The sequence below is a fragment of the Myxine glutinosa genome, chromosome 8 (assembly GCF_964187855.1).
Source record: "Myxine glutinosa chromosome 8, kmMyxGlut1.1, whole genome shotgun sequence".
NCBI lineage: Eukaryota > Metazoa > Chordata > Myxini > Myxiniformes > Myxinidae > Myxine > Myxine glutinosa.
This window is the reverse complement of record NC_136268.1, coordinates 92815376-92837210: the sequence shown is the minus strand read 5'-3', so window position 1 is coordinate 92837210 and position 21835 is coordinate 92815376. Positions and strand designations below refer to the sequence as shown.

General features: G+C 54.8%; 1 protein-coding gene across 1 annotated transcript in view; it reads left to right on the top strand.

Annotated features, from left to right (window-relative positions):
• Positions 1 to 20546: 20546 nt before the first annotated feature.
• Positions 20547 to 21835, top strand: part of LOC137432714 (scinderin) — a gene marked incomplete at its 3' end in the record, with an annotated part of 58851 nt that continues 57562 nt past the window's right edge. Inside the window, 1 exon segment of the mRNA XM_078783524.1 lies at positions 20547 to 20918. Within this exon segment, the coding sequence (XP_078639650.1) occupies positions 20772 to 20918 (147 nt within the window).

Here is a 21835-nt window from a genome sequence, read left to right as displayed (position 1 = left end):
TTGGTACTTCACCCGCCGAGCTCTCCTCGCACCTTTCACCCTTATGTTGCAGACAACCAAGTGGTGCTGTGAAACAGCCTCCTCCCCTGGGATCACCTTTGTGTCCCGGAGGTGTCCCCAATCTCGCCTACGCACCATCAGGTAGTCAACGGTGTCGTCGACTAGATCGGTAGATCCATTAGTGCACCACATTAATTCATTCCCCCTCTACCACAAGACAATAAAACTGACCGGAAGACTGACCGCAAGCGGCCGCACAGTGGTACACCATGGCGAACACACATCGAGCAGGCAGGCTGAGGCCATGCCCACCTCGCAATAGATTGACACCGAGGGTTTGATGGGCAGTTCACACGACTGGTAAGAAGGGACTCATGGATTGGTAAGAGGCCCGGATGATGTCAGAGCGGCCCGGACAAGATACTTGGAGCGGCAGACATTTTGTCTCTTTGGTCCGGACTTTGCTAGTGAACGATTGTGTGCCGACATTTCCAGCTTCTCGTCCCTGGATCGATCCTGCCCGGACCTCTGTCTCGACCCTTCCTCTTGCCCCTGTTCTCCTGCCCTTGCCTCTTCCCTGCTCGTTGAAGAGACCTGAGTGCCTGGACCTCGTTCGCTCCTGCCCTTACGCTTTCCTTCACCTTGACTTTCGCTACGTGCCGAATCCGGGAGGAGATTGCCCGGTTGTGGAGACGGGTTGCACGTTGCTCGCTCGCTTGGAGCGAGAGGTTGTATCGAGTCCTGGTGAATGGGGGCGCATCGATCAAGGCCTTTCTTCCCGCCAACATCGGAGCCGCGGCGGGCTTGTGCGCTTGGAGCTGACCATCCCTGACGATCCCGGACACACTACAGACAAAGCTGAGCCAACACAAACGCGCACATAACGGTTATTTTTCATATATCCTCCCCATCTGTACGTGTGTGTGTCTGTAATAGGAGCGCTCCAGTTAGAGGGATTATACCGGCACGTTTTGTTTTGTATTATCGGCATCCGGATAATAAATTGTTCTTTTTTGTACATAAATTCCGTTTCCTGTGAGTTTAATTTCCTGCAGGTTGAAGACTGCCTGGCGAGATCGCGTCAGGTAAATCTCCCCGCTTCTTCCTCTTTCCTTCTTTACCCCATGCATATGTATAGCAAAATCTGCCATTGAATGTCGCCTCGGAGGTAAAGCTCGTTTTGGCCATCCGCGATTTCCCCGGTCTTAACCGAGGGGTGATCGCGCGACAATATACATAAACCACTGGTCAAAAGTTTTAGAACACCTCAATTTTTCCAGTTTTTATTGAAATTTGTGCAGTTTAATGTCCAGTGAATAACCTGAAATGGTACAAAGGTAAGCAGTAAACTGCTTGAGGTTAAAAAAAAGTTTAGGTTAGCAAAAACGGGAAAATAATGTAAATTGCACAGTTATATTGTAAAAAAAGGCCTTCTTCAGGGAACAAGTAATGGATTAACAACTTACAGCTGTTCTGCAGCAATGTAAGTAAATTAAGCCTTGAAACTTGATGCAAACAATTCCGACAGGTGTCCCAACCTCTGCTGATTACTTGATTACAAACCCCCCGTCTGTATAAAAGCAGTATTGGAACAGACTGTTATTACACCCTCTGAAGCATTATTTGGACAATATTGCACTGCAGGAAGTAGTATATTGGAAACTGGAGGAAACTCTGACAGGAAGAGGTCTGGCAGACCCAAAGCCACAACAAAATCAGAAACAAGTTTCTGAGAGTCAAGAGCTTGCGTGATAGGCGGCTCACAGGACAACAGCTTCAAGCACAGCTTAACACTGGTCAAAGTAAGCAAGTCTCAGTTTCAACTGTGAAGAGTGACTTCGAGCTGCAGGTTTGACAGGTCGAGTGGCAGTAAGAAAGCCATTGCTAAGATGACAAAATTAGAAAAAGAGGCTTGCCTGGGCCATGAAGCACCGCCAGTGGACTACTGAAGACTGGAAGAAGGTCTTATGGACCGATGAATCAAAATTTGCAATCTTTGGTTCATCACGCAGGGTTTTTGTACACCGTCGAGTAGGCGAAAGGATGGTTCCTCAGTGTGTGACACCAACTGTCAAACATGGAGGAGGCAGCGTGATGGTCTGGGGCTCTTTTGCTGGATCCAGAGTCGGTGACTTGCACAGAGTGAATGGCACCCTGAACCAAAAGGGCTACCACAGCATTTTGCAGTGCCATGCAATACCCTCTGGTATATGCCTAGTTGGTCAGGGGTTCATCCTACAGCAAGATAATGACCCTTCACACCTCTAGGCTATGTCAAAACTACCTTTGAGGAAAAGAATAAGACGGTAGACTTCAAATCATGGAATGGCCAGCACAGTCTCCAAACTTAAACCCCATCGAGCTGGTTTGGGATGAACTGGACAGAAGGGTGAAAGCAAAGCAACCTACAAGTGCAACACATTTGTGGGAACTTCTGCAACAGTGTTGGGAAGAACTTCCTGAACAATATTTGATTTTCAATGTAGAAAGAATGCCACGAGTGTTTTCAGCGGTTATATCTGCAAAAGGTGGCTACTTTGGTGAGTCAAAAATTGAAATTAAATTTTGTTAAACAAAATGATTCTATGATTAATTTTTTTATCTAAAAATTGTTTATTTGTTCCATGCTTAATTTCAGAGTACATTGAGACATGAAACTGCGTAAATTTCAATAAAAACTAGAAAAATTGATGTGTTCTAAAACTTTTGACCGGTAGTGTACATTTGAATAGTACTTAATTAATTGACGTCAAAAAGTATGACACACACACACATGCACACACGCACACAGACACACACACACACACACACACACACACACACACACACACACAGACACATGCAAACACACACACGCACACAGACACATGCAAACACACACACACACACACACACACACACCTCCATTTATAGCAGATGTTCTTTTCGACTGCATCAGTGATTACTCCTTTGTAGCGAATCTGCCGCCGAGAAACCGTGACTTGAGATGGTTATTGATCACGTGGTTTGCTTTTGCCTTGACCTGCGACTAGAGGGTTCGTGATCACGTGTCCCATGTGCGGTGTATAGCACTGTACCTCACTATTATTTTATTTTCATAAATGTAACGATGTAAAACAAGAAAAAGAGCAATCAGAGATTGCAAACCGTCGCCAGAATGTATTTTCAGTGGTTTTTAAGGCTTTTGTGTTAAAACAAATATGGCGGCCGAACCACGTGACCGATGACGTCATCGTTATTTTTTTCTCCACTAATTTATTCCAAGATTATGCTCAAGAAATTTCATCTTGATAGGATGAAGTTTTGCACTTGTCGAATTATGACGTCATAATGGAGGTACCTATGACATCACATTAACATATTTTATTCCCCATGGAGAGTTCTTTACAATGAGCCGTGTCTCAATTTTTTCTATTCAGCGCTTTCCGAGATATAGAGGTGCAAAGTTTTTCGATTTTTCCAACTCTTTAATGGAGATGGGGGAGGGGTGGAAAGAGAGTGGTGTGGGGTTGTCGTGGGTATTGTTAGCTGGGGTGACGGTTGATGGTAGTTTGTGAAGAGATGGTGGAAGGGAGGAAAGAGAGTGGTGTGGGGAGAGGTACCCACACCCAGCCAACTGACATGGTGACAATTGAAATCACCACATGTGAGGAAGAGAGAGTTGGGATGAGTAGATAGAAGTTGGTCCATATTATCAGACCGCCTACCCCAGTCCCATTATTTTACAAAGGAACGTAGTTTTACTTACTTTTCGTGGAATCCTTTCAAGCTACGAGAATTATAATACCAAAGGATGTTGCAGGAAGTAAAACTCTGTCGAATGGTAACAGAATCATTGCCATTGATAGAGGCTGCTTGGAAATATGCCGTCTGAAGAAGATTATTATTATTATTATTATTATTATTATTATTATTATTATTATTACTAGCAGAGTACCCGTCCTACGGGCGACCCTATGGGCATTCTTGTTCCAAGTGTTACGGATTCGTCCCTTCCGCTGTTGTGGTTTTCATCCCCTTGAAACCCTTCTGGTTCTATGTATTATAATTGTTGTTGTTTAAGGGAAATGGTTATTGTGGTTAAAAGGTTAAAAGCGTTCATGGTAAAAAAGAGACAGGAAGCAGGATCGGGAACCGGAAGATGAGAAAAAAGAGAGAAGGCGTGGCGAGCAAAGTCGGGGAGGACGCGTGACGTCGAGCTCCATAGTGAGCGTTGTCTAACGAAGGTCGCGAGGGAATTTTGAGTTCCTTGAAAGGACATCCGGCGATAGGTATTATTGCTGGGATTGAGAAATCTGCGTAGTCAGGTTTAGGCTGAGATTCCAAAGAATCCTTGCCTGGTCGCTTCGACTCAAGTAAGAGCCGTCGGCCATTTTGACCCTCGCGCTTCGCTCACCGAAAAGGTTTTTGCTACGCGTCAGCTTTTCTCTGCATCCTATCTTCTGTCGGGGATGTGTGTGCGCAGATGCTGCATTTGTAGATTACGCTGCGGTTCGCTGATTGAACTGTGAACACGCACATTGAGTTTGCCTTTGGTTTCGGACCACGTGACTGGCTACGCTTTTTCTACGCTACGCCCACGCCTCGTCCGCATCAACGGAGTGCGGGTCTCGATTCGATCTCGCTCTGACACTCGCTGGAGGGGATCACCTTTGAGTTATAGAGACATTGAGGAGTGTCCTTTTTTCACTCGCTTGGAGCGCAGTGAGTTATCTGACTTTAGCTGATGGTACCATCCTAAGAGATATAGAGTGCACTCTGGATTGCTATTGGTTGCACTGTTAGTTTTGTGTGTGATTCTTAATACAACATTTGTTCGTCTAAAATCATTGGTGTGGTTTCACTATTGATTTCTAACCCAGAATAACATATTTTTCTGCCGTGGCTCCTCTCAGGATTCGGAGGTACAACGTGACCAGGGGGTCGGGGAGGAACACGTAACACAAGCATACATCACATTTTCTGCCATCTCTTATTGGAGGATATTTTCTGCTGATACAACTGATTTGACTTGGATTACTTGATTATTTCCTTTGGTAATATTGCTGGATCTCTGTTCAACTTAGGTGGCCTTGGTTTTTGAGGCATCTCAATTTTCCAGAAAAAACAAACATCAACAGTCACCCTAGCTAACAACACCCACAACCAAACCACACTCACCTCCTCCCCCCTACTCCCTCTTCCACCATCCTCAAAATCCCTCTTCAACCGTCACCTGAGCTAACAATACCCATGCCCAAACCACACTCACCTCCTCCCCTCTACTCCCTCTTCCACCATCTCCTCAAAATCCCTCTTCAACTGTCACCCGAGCTAACAATACCCACGACAACCCCACACCACTCTTTCCTCCCCTCCACCATCTCTTCACAAACTCCCATCAACCATCAGTCACCCTAGCTAACAATACCTATGACAACCCCATACCTCCCCTCCACCCTCCCCTCCACCATCTCCTCAAAATCCCCTTCAACCATCACCCGAGCTAACAATACCCACGACAACCCCACACCACTCTCTTTCCTCCCCTCCACCATCTCTTCGCAAACTCCCATCAACCATCACCCTAGCTAACAATACCCATGACAACCCCACACCCCCCAGCCCCACCCTCCCCTCCACCATCTCCTCAAAATCCCCTTCAACCGTCACCCTAGCTAGCAATACCCACGACAACCCCACACCACTCTCTTTCCTCCCCTCCACCATCTCTTCACAAACTCCCATCAACCGTCACCCTAGCTAACAATACCCATGACAACCCCACACCCCCCAGCCCCACCCTCCCCTCCACCATCTCCTCAAAATCCCCTTCAACCGTCACCCTAGCCAGCAATACCCACGACAACCCCACACCTCCCCCTCCACCCTTCCCTCCACCATCGCCTCACAATCCCCTTCAACCGTCACCCCAGCCAGCAATACCCACGACAACCACACACCTCCCCTCCACCCTTCCCTCCACCATCTTCTCAAAATCCCCTTCAACCGTCACCCTAGCCAGCAATACCCACGACAACCCCACACCTCCCCCGCCAACCTCCCCTCCACCATCTCCTCAAAATCCCCCTTCAACTGTCACCCGAGCTAACAATACCCACAACAACCCCACACCACTCTCTTTCCTCCCCTCCACCATCTCCTCAAAATCCCCTTCAACCGTCACCCTAGCCAACAATACCCACGACAACCCCACACATCCCCTGCCAGCCTCCCCTCCACCATCTCCTCAAAATCCCCCTTCAACCATCACCCTAGCTAGCAATACCCGTGACAACCCCACACCTCTCCCGCCAGCCTCCCCTCCACCATCTCCTCAAAATCCCCCTTCAACCATCACCCTAGCTAGCAATACGGACGACAACCCCACACCTCCCCTGCCAGCCTCCCCTCCACCATCTCCTCAAAATCCCCCTTCAACCATCACCCGAGCTAGCAATACCCATGACAACCCCACACCTCCCCTGCCAGCCTCCCCTCCACCATCTCCTCAAAATCCCCCTTCAACCATCACCCTAGCTAGCAATACCCACGACAACCCCACACCTCCCCTGCCAGCCTCCCCTCCACCATCTCCTCAAAATCCCCCTTCAACCATCACCCTAGCTAGCAATACCTGTGACAACCCCACACCTCTCCCGCCAGCCTCCCCTCCGCCATCTCCTCAAAATCCCCCTTCAACCATCACCATAGCTAGCAATACACACGACAACCCCACACCTACCCCCCATCACCATATCCTCAAAATGCCCCTTAAACCATCACCCTAGCTAACAATACCCACGACAACCCCACAACACTCTTTCCTCTCCTCCACCATCCTCTCACAATCCCCTATCAACCACCACCCAAACTAACAATACTCATAACCATCCCACACCATCTCTCCGTTCAACTTGGGTGGCCTTGGGTTTTGAGGCATCCCAATTTTCCAAAAAAAGCCATATACGTTTGCTCGATTATAATGAATATGATATGATATGATATGAATAAGGCTTATGATATAGTGTCATCCCTTGAACATGATCAATGGACTCCCCAATATTCACTGTGTTCATGGTTTGAATTGCGCTGAGGTGGCGTTTTGTGGATATGAATAATGCTTCCGATATAGTGTCGGTGTACGCAGAGGTAAAATGTCAAGTGTACCCTGAAGTGATGTGAACGGAGTCGGCAGGCACGATATGTTCTTGGGTGTCATGAGTTATCAACCGATTGCGTTTCACGTCACAACCAGTAAGGTCGAAAGAAAAAGAAACGTATCCAGAGGTGTGAGAAAATAACGTTCGGCGGGAGACCAAAGCTGAAAATGCTGGAGACCAAAGCTGGAATTGGAAAAACAATATAGCCTATTTTATCACTCTCTGATACTAACCTCACACCATCAGAGACTCCTCCTCACTCACCACATTCAAAACATCACTAAAGACCCACCTGTTCAACGCTGCATTCAACATTCAACCCACAGCATTTAACCCCTGACTATCTCTTCTCCTTCTCCCTCCTTTTGCTTTAAATATTTCCCTATTGATTCTTGTCTTGTCTTTTTGATTCTTGTCTTATATATATGCCGTATATCGCTGCTGTTTGTTTTCTTGATTCTTGTCTTTTTGCAATTGTTGTTTTCATGTATTGTTATGCATTATGTTTTCCACTCTGTCAAAGCGCCTTTGGGCTTCTGGAAAAGCGCTATACAAAATAAATGAATTATTATTATTATTATTATTTACTCCAGGGGGTTCCAGGATTACCCACCCAAAATATCGTTGCCATCTTTTCAGCCGTTTTTGCGGTACCTGGGAATGGACGGAGGGACAGACAGACGGACATTTGGTGAATTAGAGTAAGATTATGAACAAGAAGATTAATTCCCGGGTTTGACCGATCCTGTTTTTTCGCTTTATTTTGCTTTTACCTTGGTCTGGAGAACTGAAAAGTGTTTTTCCGTGCCATCCCCACATAGAGAGTACTAACGTACTCTCTGATACTACGGTACTCTCTGATACTACGGTACTCTCTGATACTACCGTACTCTCTGATACTACGGTACTCTCTGATACTAACGTACTCTCTGATACTACGGTACTCTCTGATACTACGGTACTCTCTGATACTACTGTACTCCCTGATACTACGGTACTCTCTGATACTAACGTACTCTCTGATACTACGGTACTCTCTGATACTACTGTACTCCCTGATATTACGGTACTCTCTGATACTAACGTACTCTCTGATACTACGGTACTCTCTGATACTACGGTACTCTCTGATACTACGGTACTCCCTGATACTACTGTACTCTCTGATACTACGGTACTCTCTGATAGTACCGTACTCTCTGATACTACGGTACTCCCTGATACTACTGTACTCTCTGATACTACGGTACTCTCTGATACTGTAGCGGCTACCGCTGGGTTTTCACAATCGCCTTGCACCTATCAAGGACGCGGAGCGATCACCATGCCGGGCTCGTCCAGGACGCCCGGGCAGGCCTGCCCTCAACTTGCCAGGCCGCAGCCAGGACGCTGGGCCACGCCCCCTCTCGCCTTTCCTGGGCAAACGCTCCGGGATAATATGTATATATATTGCTGCCCGATAAACGGGCTTTTCAGAGTGCCTGAGTGTTTGGTTTGATTAAAGCAACTCGGATGAATTCCAGCTTTTTGTCGCGTCCATTCTTCCGATTGACGTGGGAGCCCCAGCTCCTTCATTGGTGACCTACCGACATGGACACGGCAGTCGCCCTTAAACTGCCTACCTTCTGGGAGGCTCACGCGGTGGTTTGGTTCGCACAGGCGGATTCCCTGTTCGCCCTGCGAGGCATCACGGCCGACGACACCCGCTTCCACCATGTGGTAGCAGCGCTCGGTTCGGCCACCGCGGCCCGCGCCCTGAGCCTCCTCGAGAGCCCGCCAGCCGCTGACAAATACGGCGCGATTAAGAAGCTTCTCCTCGACGCTTTCGCCCTCCCATCGGCGGAACGCACACGGCGCCTGCTCGACCTGCCCGAGCTCAGCGACACGCGCCCTTCCGAGCGAATGGACTACATGATTTCACTGCTCGGCGAGCACTCTCCGGCATTCCTGTTCCGGGAGCTGTTCCTCCGTCAGCTGCCTAACCCGGTACGCCTCGCCCTGGCAAGCACGACGATCACAGATCCCCGGGCCCTTGCCAGAGAAGCCGACAAGATCTCCGCCGCAGGACAGCGCATCGCAGCGGCGACATGGGACCCACCGCCGTCCGACGCAACACCCATGGCGCCCGAGCACCCGGCACGGTCGACGACCGAACTGCCGACGCAATTGGCGGCCGCTACACCGAGCCGACCACCTCCAGCACGACGACCGGGGCCTCCACCTGACCAAGCATGGTGTTACTATCATGCCAGGTTCGGACAGAAGGCCCGGACATGCCGACCCCCGTGCACCTTCGGCAGGCCGGGAAACGGCCGGGCCGGCGTTCATTACCAGCCATGAGCGCCGGCCACACGGGCAACTTACTGTTCATCAAGGATAAAGCGTCCGGACGGCGCTTCCTGTGCGACACCGGCGCCCAACTGAGCGTCATACCCGCCTCTGACCAGGACAGGCAATCCGCGGTTTGCGGCCCCTCCTTGGTTGCGGCCAACGGATCGACCATCCGCACCTTCGGCCCGCGCAACGTCACCCTCTGCTTCGGCGGCCAACGCTTTGCTTGGACGTTTGTAACCGCAAACGTGCCCATGGCTCTGCTAGGCACCGACTTCCTCTGCGCACACGGACTGCTGGTGGACGTCCAACGGCGTCGTTTAATCAACGCCGAAACCTTCAGCTCCCTGGTATGCACATTGAGCAGCTCCGCGCCGACCGAGCTGGCATGCGCCGTCCCGGCAGCGAACGAGTTTGCTCGCCTGCTCGCGGAGTTCACGGCCCTCACGCGGCCGACGTTTTCGGCCGTCGCAGTACGGCATGGGATCGAGCACCACATACCAACCACTGGCCCGCCGGTCTACGCCAGGGCCCGCCGCCTCGACCCAGCCGAGCTCGCCGTGGCGAAGGCCGAATTCGACGCGTTGGAGCACCTCGGCATCGTGCGGCGCTCCGATAGCGCGTGGGCCTCGCCACTGCACATCGTGCCAAAGCCGGGGGGTGGATGGCGCCCGTGTGGCGACTACCGCCGTCTCAATGACGCTACCACCCCCGACAGGTACCCGATCCCGCATATCCAAGACTTCTCCGCCCGTCTGGCGGGACGGGTCATTTTTTCGAAAATTGATCTCATACGGGGATATCACCAGGTACCTGTCAGGGCGGCCGACGTCCCTAAAACGGCAGTCATCACGCCGTTCGGCTTATTCGAATTCTTGCGGATGCCGTTTGGTCTCAAGAACGCGGCTCAGGCGTTCCAGCGCTTGATGGACGGCGTGCTGCGTGACCTGCCGTTCCTTTTCGTTTACCTGGACGACATCCTCGTCGCCAGCACGTCCCGGGCCGAGCACCTCCTCCACCTCCGAACACTGTTCGGGCGCCTCAGCGAGCACGGCCTCATCGTCAACCCGGCCAAATGCCACTTCGGCACGACGGCCGTTGATTTTTTGGGCCACCACATCACCAAGAACGGGGCCGTGCCGCTGCCAACCAAGATCGAGGCCATCACCACGTACCCGCGTCCCCGCACCATAAAGGCCCTGCAGGAATTCCTGGGAATGGTGAATTTTTATCACCGCTTCGTGCCCCGTGCTGCTCAACTCATGCGGCCCCTCTACGAAGCCCTCCGGGGCAAGCCAGCCAAGCACGACATCGCCTGGTCCGCAGCAATGGATGCGGCCTTCCAAAGCTCAAAGCGGGCCCTCGCCGACGCAACACTGCTCGCTCACCCGGTGCTCAACGCTCCCATCGCCCTCACCACGGATGCCTCCGACTACGCGGTGGGCGCCGTACATGAGCAATGGGTGAACGGGGTTTGGCAGCCACTCGCTTTTTTCAGCCGGCAGCTCCGGCCGAACGAGCTCAAATACAGCACGTTTGACCGGGAGCTCCTCGGTCTACACCTGGCCGTCCGCCATTTCCGCCACCTCCTGGAGGGCCGACCTTTCACGGCGTTCGTCGACCACAAGCCGTTGGTTTACGCCATGGCCAAGGTCACGGAGCCGTGGTCGGCCCGCCAACAGCGCCACCTCTCCGCCGTGTCGGAGTTTACCACGGACATCCGGCACGTCGCCGGCAAAAACAACGCCGTGGCCGACTGTCTTTCCCGGGCCAGCGCGAACGCGGTCCACCTGGGCGTGGACTTTGCGCTTATGGCGGCGGACCACACCACCGACACCACGGTGCAAGCCCTCCGGGCGGCGGACACGGGCCTCCGCCTGGCCGACATCCCCTTCGCGGACACTGTCCTGCTCTGCGACGTCTCCCAAGGCCAGCCTCGCCCCATCGTGCCCGTCACCTGGCAACGCCGCATCTTCGCCTCCCTCCACGGCCTTTCCCACCCGGGCCGGAAAGCTTCCCAGAAGCTGGTGTCGGCGCGATTCGTCTGGCACGGCCTTCGTCGGGACGTCCGCGATTGGACCAGCACCTGCACGGCCTGCCAACGGGCCAAGGTCCACCGACACACCCAGGCCCCACTGGCACCTTTCACCGTGCCCGAACGACGTTTCGACCACGTCAACGTGGATCTGGTGGGCCCCCTCCCCCCGTCACGGGGGTTTACACACCTGCTCACCATGGTGGACAGGACCACCAGGTGGCCGGAGGCCGTTCCCCTCGTCTCCACCACCACCGCCGACGTGGCGCAGGCTTTCATCGCCACCTGGGTCACCCGCTTTGGCGCACCGGCGGACATCTCGTCAGACCGCGGACCACAGTTCACCTCCGAGCTGTGGGGCACGGTCGCCCGCAACGTGGGGGTCAAGCTCCACCGTACTACGGCCTACCACCCCCAAGCAAACGGGTTGTGCGAGCGATTCCACCGTTCCATGAAGGCCGCGCTCATGGCCGGCCTTCAAGACGGCGGTTGGGCCGACCGGCTGCCGTGGGTCCTTTTGGGCCTCCGCACGGCCCCCAAGGAGGACCTCCAGGCATCCACCGCCGAGCTTGTCTATGGCCAGGCGCTACGCGTCCCGGGCGAATTCGTGCCCGACGCTACCAGTCCCTGGTCCGCATCTCACCAGCGCTCGGACCTCCAGGAGGCCGCCCGACGGTTTGCCCCCGTGCCAACATCCCACCACGGTGACCCCCAGTCCTACGTCCCCCCAGCACTTCGCACAGCGGAGTATGTTTTTGTGCGTCACGACGCACATCGGGGGCCACTCCGGCCGCCGTACGACGGGCCCTTCCGGGTGCTGTGACGGGACGACAAGTCGTTCGTCATCGACATCGGCAGCAGGTCGGACCGGATTGCGGTGGACCGCCTCAAGCCGGCGCACGTGGACGTCGACCACCCACCACGGGTGGCCCTTCCGCAATGGCGAGGCCGCCCCCCGTCCACGGTGCCCCCCACTCAACCGCCCACCACCACACCGGACCCCCTCCCACGACCCGCCAGGGGTCGCTTCGGCCGGGTCATCAGGACCCCCCTCAAATTGACCCTGCCGGTGCAAGTCGATTCTGGGGGGACGTGTGTAGCGGCTACCGCTGGGTTTTCACAATCGCCTTGCACCTATCAAGGACGCGGAGCGATCACCATGCCGGGCCTCGGTCGGGACGCCCGGGCATGCCCGGGCATGCCCGGGCAGGCTCGCCCTCAACTTGCCAGGCCGCAGCCAGGACGCTGGGCCACGCCCCCTCTCGCCTTTCCTGGGCAAACGCTCCGGGATAATATGTATATATATTGCTGCCCGATAAACGGGCTTTTCAGTGTGCCTGAGTGTTTGGTTTGAATAAAGCAACTCGGATGAATTCCAGCTTTTTGTCGCGTCCATTCTTCCGATGGACGTGGGAGCCCCAGCTCCTTCAATACTACCATACTCTCTGATAATACGGTACTCCCTCATACTACTGTACTCTCTGATACTACGGTACTCTCTGATACTACCGTACTCTCTGATACTACGGTACTCCCTGATACTACTGTACTCTCTGATACTACGGTACTCTCTGATACTACGGTACTCTCTGATACTACGGTACTCTCTGATACTACCGTACTATCTGATACTACGGTACTCCCTGATACTACTGTACTCTCTGATACTAACGTACTCTCTGATACTACGGTACTCTCTGATACTACCGTACTCTCTGATACTACGGTACTCTCTGATACCACCGTACTCTCTGATACTACGGTACTCTCTGATACTATGGTACTCTCTGATACTACCGTACTATCTGATACTACGGTACTCTCTGATACTACAGTACTCTCTGATACTATGGTACTCTCTGATACTACGGTACTCTCTGATACTACCGTACTCTCTGATACTACGGTACTCTCTGATACTACGGTACTCTCTGATACTACCGTACTCTCTGATACTACGGTACTCTCTGAAACTACCGTACTCTCTGATACTACGGTACTCTCGGAAACTACCGTACTCTCTGATACTACTGTACTCTCTGAAACTACCGTACTCTCTGATACTACGGTACTCTCTGAAACTACCGTACTCTCTGATACTACGGTACTCTCTGAAACTACCGTACTCTCTGATACTACCGTACTCTCTGATACTACGGTACTCTCTGAAACTACCGTACTCTCTGATACTACCGTACTCTCTGATACTACGGTACTCTCTGAAACTACCGTACTCTCTGATACTACGGTACTCTCTGATACTACGGTACTCTCTGATACTACCGTACTCTCTGATACTACGGTACTCTCTGAAACTACCGTACTCTCTGATACTACGGTACTCTCTGAAACTACCGTACTCTCTGATACTACGGTACTCTCTGAAACTACCGTACTCTCTGAAACTACCGTACTCTCTGATACTACGGTATTCTCTGAAACTACCGTACTCCCTGATACTACTGTACTCCCTGATACTACTGTACTCTCTGATACTACCGTACTCCCTGATACTACTGTACTCCCTGATACTACTGTACTCTCTGATACTACCGTACTCTCTGATATTATGGTACTGTCTGAAACTACCGTACTCCCTGATACTACTGTACTCCCTGATACTACTGTACTCTCTGATACTACCGTACTCTCTGATACTACGGTACTCTCTGATACTACAGTACTCTCTGATACTACCGTACTCTCTGATACTACGGTACTCTCTGATACTACGGTATTCTCTGAAACTACCGTACTCCCTGATACTACGGTACTTCCTGATACTACTGTACTCTCTGATACTACCGTACTCCCTGATACTACTGTACTCCCTGATACTACTGTACTCTCTGATACTACCGTACTCTCTGATATTATGGTACTGTCTGAAACTACCGTACTCCCTGATACTACTGTACTCCCTGATACTACTGTACTCTCTGATACTACCGTACTCTCTGATACTACGGTACTCTCTGATACTACTGTACTCTCTGATACTACCGTATTCTCTGATACTACGGTACTCCCTGATACTACGGTACTCTCTGATACTGAAGGAACTGCGCTCCAACGCGAGTCGAAAGAATTGACGCGACCAAAGACGGAATTCGTCCGAGTTGCTTTATTGAAACAAAACAGCTCAGGTATTCTGACAAGCCCGTTTTTCGGGCAACAATACGTATATATACACATTTATGTCGGGAAGTTTGCCCGGCAAAAGCTATACCGGGCATGCCCGGGTATCAAGGGCGAGCCTTGGAAAGGCGAGTCTGGACCTGCCCGGGCGTGTTTGGCTGCGGCCTGGCAAGTCGAGGCTGGGCGTGCCCGGACGCTCTGGGCGAGCACTGGAAAGGCGATAGCGGGCATGCCCGGACGCTCTGGGCGAGCCCTGGAAAGGCGATAGCGGGCATGCCCGGACGCTCTGGGCGTGCCCTGGAAAGGCGATAGCGGGCATGCCCGGATGCTCTGGGCGAGCCCGGGAAAGACGAGACCGGGCGTGCCCGGGAGGTTCGGGCGTGCCCGGGAACAGTGAGTCCGGGCATGCCCGGGAGAGGCGCGTCTGGCCGTGTTCTGGCCGGTGCAAGGCGATTATGTACATCCAGCGGTAACCGCTACACACGCCCCTCCAGAATCGACCTGCACCGGCAGGGTCAATTTAAGGGGGGTCCGGATGACCCGGCCGAAGCGACCCCTGGAGGGTCGTGGGGAGGGGTCTGACGTGGTGGTGGGTGGTCGAGCGGGGGGAACTGTGGACGGGGGGTGGCCTCGCCGCGGAGGAAGGGCCAACCGTGGTGGTCGGTCGACGTCCATGTGCGCCGGTTTGAGGCGGTCCACAGAAATCCGGTCCGGCCGGCCGCCGAAGTCGACGATGAAAGACTTGTCGCCCCGTCGCAGGACCCGGAAGGGCCCGTCGTACGGCGGCCGGAGTGGCCCCCGGTGCGCGTCATGATGCACAAAGACGTACTCCGCTGTGCGAAGCGCCGGGGGGACGTAGGACTGGGGGCCACCGTGGCGGGACGTCGGCACGGGGGCAAATCGTCGGGCGGCCTCCTGGAGGTCCGAGCGCTGGCGAGCGGCGGACCAGGGACTGGTAGCGTCAGGCACGAATTCGCCCGGGACGCGGAGTGGCTGGCCGTAGACGAGCTCGGCGGCGGACGCCTGGAGGTCTTCCTTGGGGGCCGTGCGAAGGCCCAAAAGGACCCACGGCAGCCGGTCGGCCCAACCGTCGTCCTGAAGGCCGGCCATGAGTGCGGCCTTCATGGAGCGGTGAAACCGCTCGCACAACCCATTGGCTTGGGGGTGGTAGGCCGTGGTGCGGTGCAGGGCAACCGCGCCCCAAAGCTCAGACGTGAACTGTGGGCCGCGGTCCGATGAGATGTCCGCTGGTGCGCCGAAGCGCACGACCCAGGTGGCGATGAACGCCTGCGCCACGTCGGCGGTGGTGGTGGAGGTGAGGGGCACGGCCTCCGGCCACCTGGTGGTCCTGTCCACCATGGTGAGCAGGTGGGTGAACCCCCGCGAGGGGGGCAGGGGACCCACCAGGTCCACGTCCACGTGGATGTGGTCGAAACGCCGTTCAGGCATGGCGAAAGGTGCCAGCGGGGCCTGGGTGTGGCGGTGGACCTTGGCTCGCTGGCAGGCCGTGCAGGCGTTGGCCCAGTCGCGGATGTTTCGTCGAAGGCCGTGCCAGACGAAACGCGCCGACACCAGCTTCTGAGAAGCTTTCCGGCCCGGGTGAGAAAGGCCGTGGATGGAGGCGAAGATGCGGCGCTGCCAGGAAACGGGCACGATGGGGCGAGGCTGGCCCTGGGAGACGTCGCAGAGCAGGACGGTGCCCGCGAAGGGGATGTCGGCCAGGCGGAGGCCCGTGTCCGCCACGCGGAGTGCCTGAACCGAGGCGTCGGTGGTCTGGTCGGCCGCCATGAGCGTGAAGTCCACGCCGAGGTGGACCGCGTTCGCGCTGGCCCGCGAAAGGCAGTCGGCCACGGCGTTGTCTTTGCCGGCGACGTGCTGGATGTCCGTGGTGAACTCCGACACGGCAGAGAGGTGGCGCTGCTGGCGGGCCGACCACGGCTCCGTGACCTTAGCCATTGCGTAGACCAATGGCTTGTGGTCGACGAAAGCCGTGAACGGGCGGCCCTCCAGGAGGTGTCGGAAATGGCGAACGGCCAAGAATAGCCCGAGCAGCTCGCGGTCGAACGTGCTGTAGTTTAACTCGTTCGGCCGGAGTTGCCGGCTGAAAAAAGCGAGTGGCTGCCAAACCCCGTCCACCCATTGCTCATGGACGGTGCCCACCGCGTAGTTGGAGGCGTCCGTAGTGAGGGCGATGGGCGCGTTGAGCACCGGGTGAGCCAGCAGCGTTGCGTCGGGGAGGGCCCGTTTGGCACTGGCGAAGGCCGCGTCCATGGCCGCAGACCAAACAATGTCATGCTTGGCCGGCTTGCCCCGGAGGGCCTCGTAAAGGGGCCGCATGAGCTGAGCAGCGCGGGGCACGAATCGGTGATAAAAATTCACCATGCCGAGGAACTCTTGGAGGGCCTTGATGGAACGGGGACGCGGGAACGTGGTGATGGCCTCGACCTTGGTCGGCAGCGGCACGGCCCCGGTCTTGGTGATGCGGTGGCCCAAAAAGTCAACGGTCGTCGCGCCGAAGTGGCATTTGACCGGGTTGACAATTAAGCCGTGCTCGCTGAGGCGACCGAACAGTGTTCGGAGGTGGAGGAGGTGCTCGGCGCTGGACGTGCTGGCGACGAGGATGTCGTCCAGATAGATGAAAAGAAACGGCAGGTCGCGCAGCACGCCGTCCATCAAGCGCTGGAACGCCTGGGCCGCGTTCTTGAGGCCAAACGGCATCCGCAAAAATTCGAACAGGCCGAACGGCGTGATGACGGCCGTCTTCGGGACGTCGGCCGCCCGGACAAGTACCTGGTGGTAGCCCCGTATCAGGTCAATTTTCGAAAAGATGACCCGTCCCGCCAAACGGGCGGAAAAGTCCTGAATATGCGGGATCGGGTACCTGTCGGGGGTGGTAGCGTCATTGAGACGGCGGTAGTCGCCACACGGGCGCCATCCACCCCCCGGCTTTGGCACGATGTGCAGTGGCGAGGCCCACGCGCTATCGGAGCGCCGCACAATGCCGAGGTGCTCCAACGCGTCGAATTCGGCCTTTGCCACGGCGAGCTTGGCTGGGTCGAGGCGGCGAGCCCTGGCGTAGACCGGCGGGCCCGTAGTGGGTATGTGGTGCTCGATCCCGTGCCGCACCGCGACGGCCGAAAACGTCGGCCGCGTGAGGGCCGGGAATTCCACGAGCAGGCGAGCGAACTCGTTCGTTGCCGGGAGGGCGCACGCCAGTTCGGTCGGCGCGGAGCTGCTCATTGTGCACGCCAGGGAGCTGAAGGTCTCGGCGTGGACAAGGCGACGTCGTTTGACGTCGACCAGCAGCCCGTGCGCGCAGAGGAAGTCGGCGCCCAGCAAAGCCACGGGGACGCTGGCGGTAACAAAAGTCCATTGAAAGCGCTGGCTGCCGAAGCAGAGGGTGACGACGCGTGGGCCGAAAGTGCGTATGGCCGAGGCATTAGCAGCGACCAAAGAGGGGCCGCAAACTGCGTCCAGCCTGTCCTGCTCGGAGGCAGGTATGACGCTCAGTTGGGCGCCGGTGTCGCACAGGAAACGCCGTCCAGACGCTTTGTCCCGAATAAACAGCAAGTTGCCCGAGTGGCCGGCGCTCATGGCTGGGAATGAATGCCGGCCCGGCCGTTTCCCGACCTGCCGAAAGTGCACGGGGGCCGGCACGTCCGAGCCTTGTGTCCGAACCTGGCGTGGTAATAACACCACGCCCGGTCAGGTGGAGGCCCCGGCCGTCGTGTCGGAAGCGGGCGGTGCGGCGTGGCGGCCGCCAGTTGCACCGGCAGTTCGGCCTCCAACCGCGCAGGGCGCTCGGGCGTCGTGGGCGTCGCCTCGGATGGCGGCGGGCTCCAGGTAACCGCGCCGATGTGCTGGCCCGCCGAGGAGATCTTATCGGCTTCCCTGGCGAGGGCGCGGGAATCCGTGATCAACGTGCCAGCCAGGGAGAGGCGTACCGGGTTAGGCAGCTGACGGAGGAACAGCTCCCGGAACAGGAATGCCGGAGAGTGCTCGCCGAGCAACGAGAGCATATAGTCCATGCGCTCGGACGGGCGCGTGTCGCCGAGCTCGGGCAGGTCAAGCAGGCGCCGTGCGCGTGCTGCCGGTGAGAGGGCGAAAGCGCCGAGGAGGAGCGTCTTCAGCGCGTCGTATTTGTCAGCAGCCGGCGGGTGCTGGAGGAGGCTCAAGGCGCGGGCCGCGGTGGCGGAACCGAGCGCCGCCACAACATGGTGGAAGCGGGTGTCGTCCGCGGTGATGCCTCGCACGGCGAACTGGGAGTCCGCCTGGGCGAACCAAACAGCCGCGTGAGTCTCCCAGAAGGTAGGCAGTTTAAGCGTCACTGCCGTATCCATGTCGGTAGGTCACCAATGAAGGAACTGCGCTCCAACGCGAGTCGAAAGAATTGACGCGACCAAAGACGGAATTCGTCCGAGTTGCTTTATTGAAACAAAACAGCTCAGGTATTCTGACAAGCCCGTTTTTCGGGCAACAATATATATACACATTTATGTCGGGAAGTTTGCCCGGCAAAAGCTATACCGGGCATGCCCGGGTATCAAGGGCGAGCCTTGGAAAGGCGAGTCTGGACCTGCCCGGGCGTGTTTGGCTGCGGCCTGGCAAGTCGAGGCTGGGCGTGCCCGGGCGCTCTGGGCGAGCACTGGAAAGGCGATAGCGGGCATGCCCGGACGCTCTGGGCGAGCCCTGGAAAGGCGATAGCGGGCATGCCCGGACGCTCTGGGCGTGCCCTGGAAAGGCGATAGCGGGCATGCCCGGACGCTCTGGGCGAGCCCTGGAAAGGCGATAGCGGGCATGCCCGGACGCTCTGGGCGAGCCCTGGAAAGGCGAGAACGGGCATGCCCGGGAAAGGCGAGAACGGGCATGCCCGGGAAAGACGAGACCGGGCGTGCCCGGGAGGTTCAGGCGTGCCCGGGAACAGTGAGTCCGGGCATGCCCGGGAGAGGCGCGTCTGGCCGTGTTCTGGCCGGTGCAAGGCGATTATGTACATCCAGCGGTAACCGCTACAATACTACGGTACTCTCTGATACTACCGTACTCTGTGATATTACGGTACTCCCTGATACTACGGTACTCTCTGATATTACGGTACTCTCTGATACTACGGTACTCTCTGATACTACGGTACTCTCTGCTAGGTTAAAATGAGCAGCTCTGCGAGATCTCTCGATTTCCGGTGTTTCTACATGGTTTGTTTGTGATTTCATTGACAAAGATAAACTGATCTGAAAGTTTTCAAATCAAATGATCAAAACTTTGAGCTCCACCTACGGACAGGTGAGGGGAGTATGACAAAGCCCTCGTTTTTATGTACCTAATGAAATGAGCACCGGCGTTTATGGTGTATACCCCTTCCCCCTCCCGCCCCCCCCCCCCCCCCCCCATCGGCCAAAGGCACAGAATTCCATGGGGTAAAAGACCATTTCTGATTTTAACTTGGAGACAGACAAACACACACACACACTCATACATGATACATGCATGGTGAGGCATGGGATTTGACACACTCCTGCGACGACCACAAAAATACATATGATGATGATAAGTGATGCATCCTTCATTTTCCTATGGAAATGAGGTAGAAAAAAACTTGGAAAAATCCATTTAAACAATATCATCCGTCAAGTGTGACCCGGTGTTTCAGTCAAGTCTCATGTATGGATTCCAAAAGAGGTGTCACGCATGAGATCCCCTTTTTAAATGCAATCCTGCTCTGGAGTAGACCTGAGGTAGACCCTTACCTTCCTCTATGTGGTGAAAGGTAACTATTCCAAGGTTGGTGCATTTAGGTATTCCTGAGGCGCCCATGTCCCGTCGTTTTTCATTTCCTGACGGGCGACGGGCTCCTTCCTTCACCATAGTTCGCGGCAATTCGCTTTGATTCACCACAACTCTAAACACATGTTCAATGTTCAAGGTTATCGATGCAAATGAGGTAAAAAGTGTCTCTTTTCAACAACCCTTCGCAATGGCGCCGCGCTTCACCGTGCGCTTCCCCGTGCGCTTCACCGTGCGCTTCCCCGTGCGCTTCACCGTCCCGACCTTTGCGGATCTCCGTTATTATTTTTCATCAACAATCGAATTTCAGTTCTGCCGGAGCCGATGCGTTTGCCATTTGGGGAATGTCGGCGTGTACTCTCGACTCCAGAGGAAGGAATGGAGGAGGAGGCTTTGCGGCCGAAGGCGTGACCCTCTCTCGGAATAATAACCCCGGCCCTCCTCTCCGCGCATTTCTCAATTCGGAGCCTCAACGACTCAACGGAAGAAACGTGAGTCCAGGGTCTTGGTTTATGTAACTTTGAACTCCAAGGGGAGACGCTTGTCATTGCTCTCGTGTTGTTCCCTCAGTGTGTTCACCGTCTCCCCTACATCTCACCACGTTTTACGTGTTTCCTTTTCTTGTTGAAATTACTTTCCTTTAACCGCATCTTGTTTTCCCAATTGGAAGTACGAGGCTCGAGGTTCACGGGTTCAGTGCAAAATGCAAATACAGTATTTAACTTTGGACTTGTGATTGTTTAACAAAAGAAATGTGTTTCTCGTCATTGTGACCAGTGACAGCTAAAATATATACGATGGGTGGAAGGGGAGGGGAGGGAGAGTTGGGAAGAGGAGGCGTGGCGGGGAGGGAAGGGAGAGATGGGGAAAAGGAAGGGGAAGTGGAAGGGTGGCGGGGAGGGAAGGAGAATGGTGGTGCAGAAAGTTTGGAGAGACCTGGAGAGGGAAGGGGGTGGTGGAGATGGACGGGGGTGATGGGGAAGTAGGGGTGGTGGAGAGGCACGGGGTGGTAGGGAGAGGGGGGGAGAGATGGGGAAGGACTGGAGAGACGTGGAAAAGGAAGGGGAAGTGGAAGGGTGGCGGGGAGGGAAGTAGAGTGGTGGGAGAGGTGGGGAAGGACAGGAGAGACGTGGAGAGGGAAGGGGGTGGTGGATTTTTACATTTTCAAAATACCTCTCTGAACATTTCAGAGCTGGTTCCCAAGAATACAATTTCATAATTTGTACACAGAAATTTTTTTCGTTTTTCCAAAGACAATGAAATGTCAACAAAGTTCGACCGCAAATGACGTTCAATATTAGAATGATTTAAACTTGTTAATAAGGCTCAATAGTAACATTGTTTCAATCAAATCGAGTAAAACAAGTCGAGCAATTACAACAACTTTCTCGTTATACCGGTTGGACCT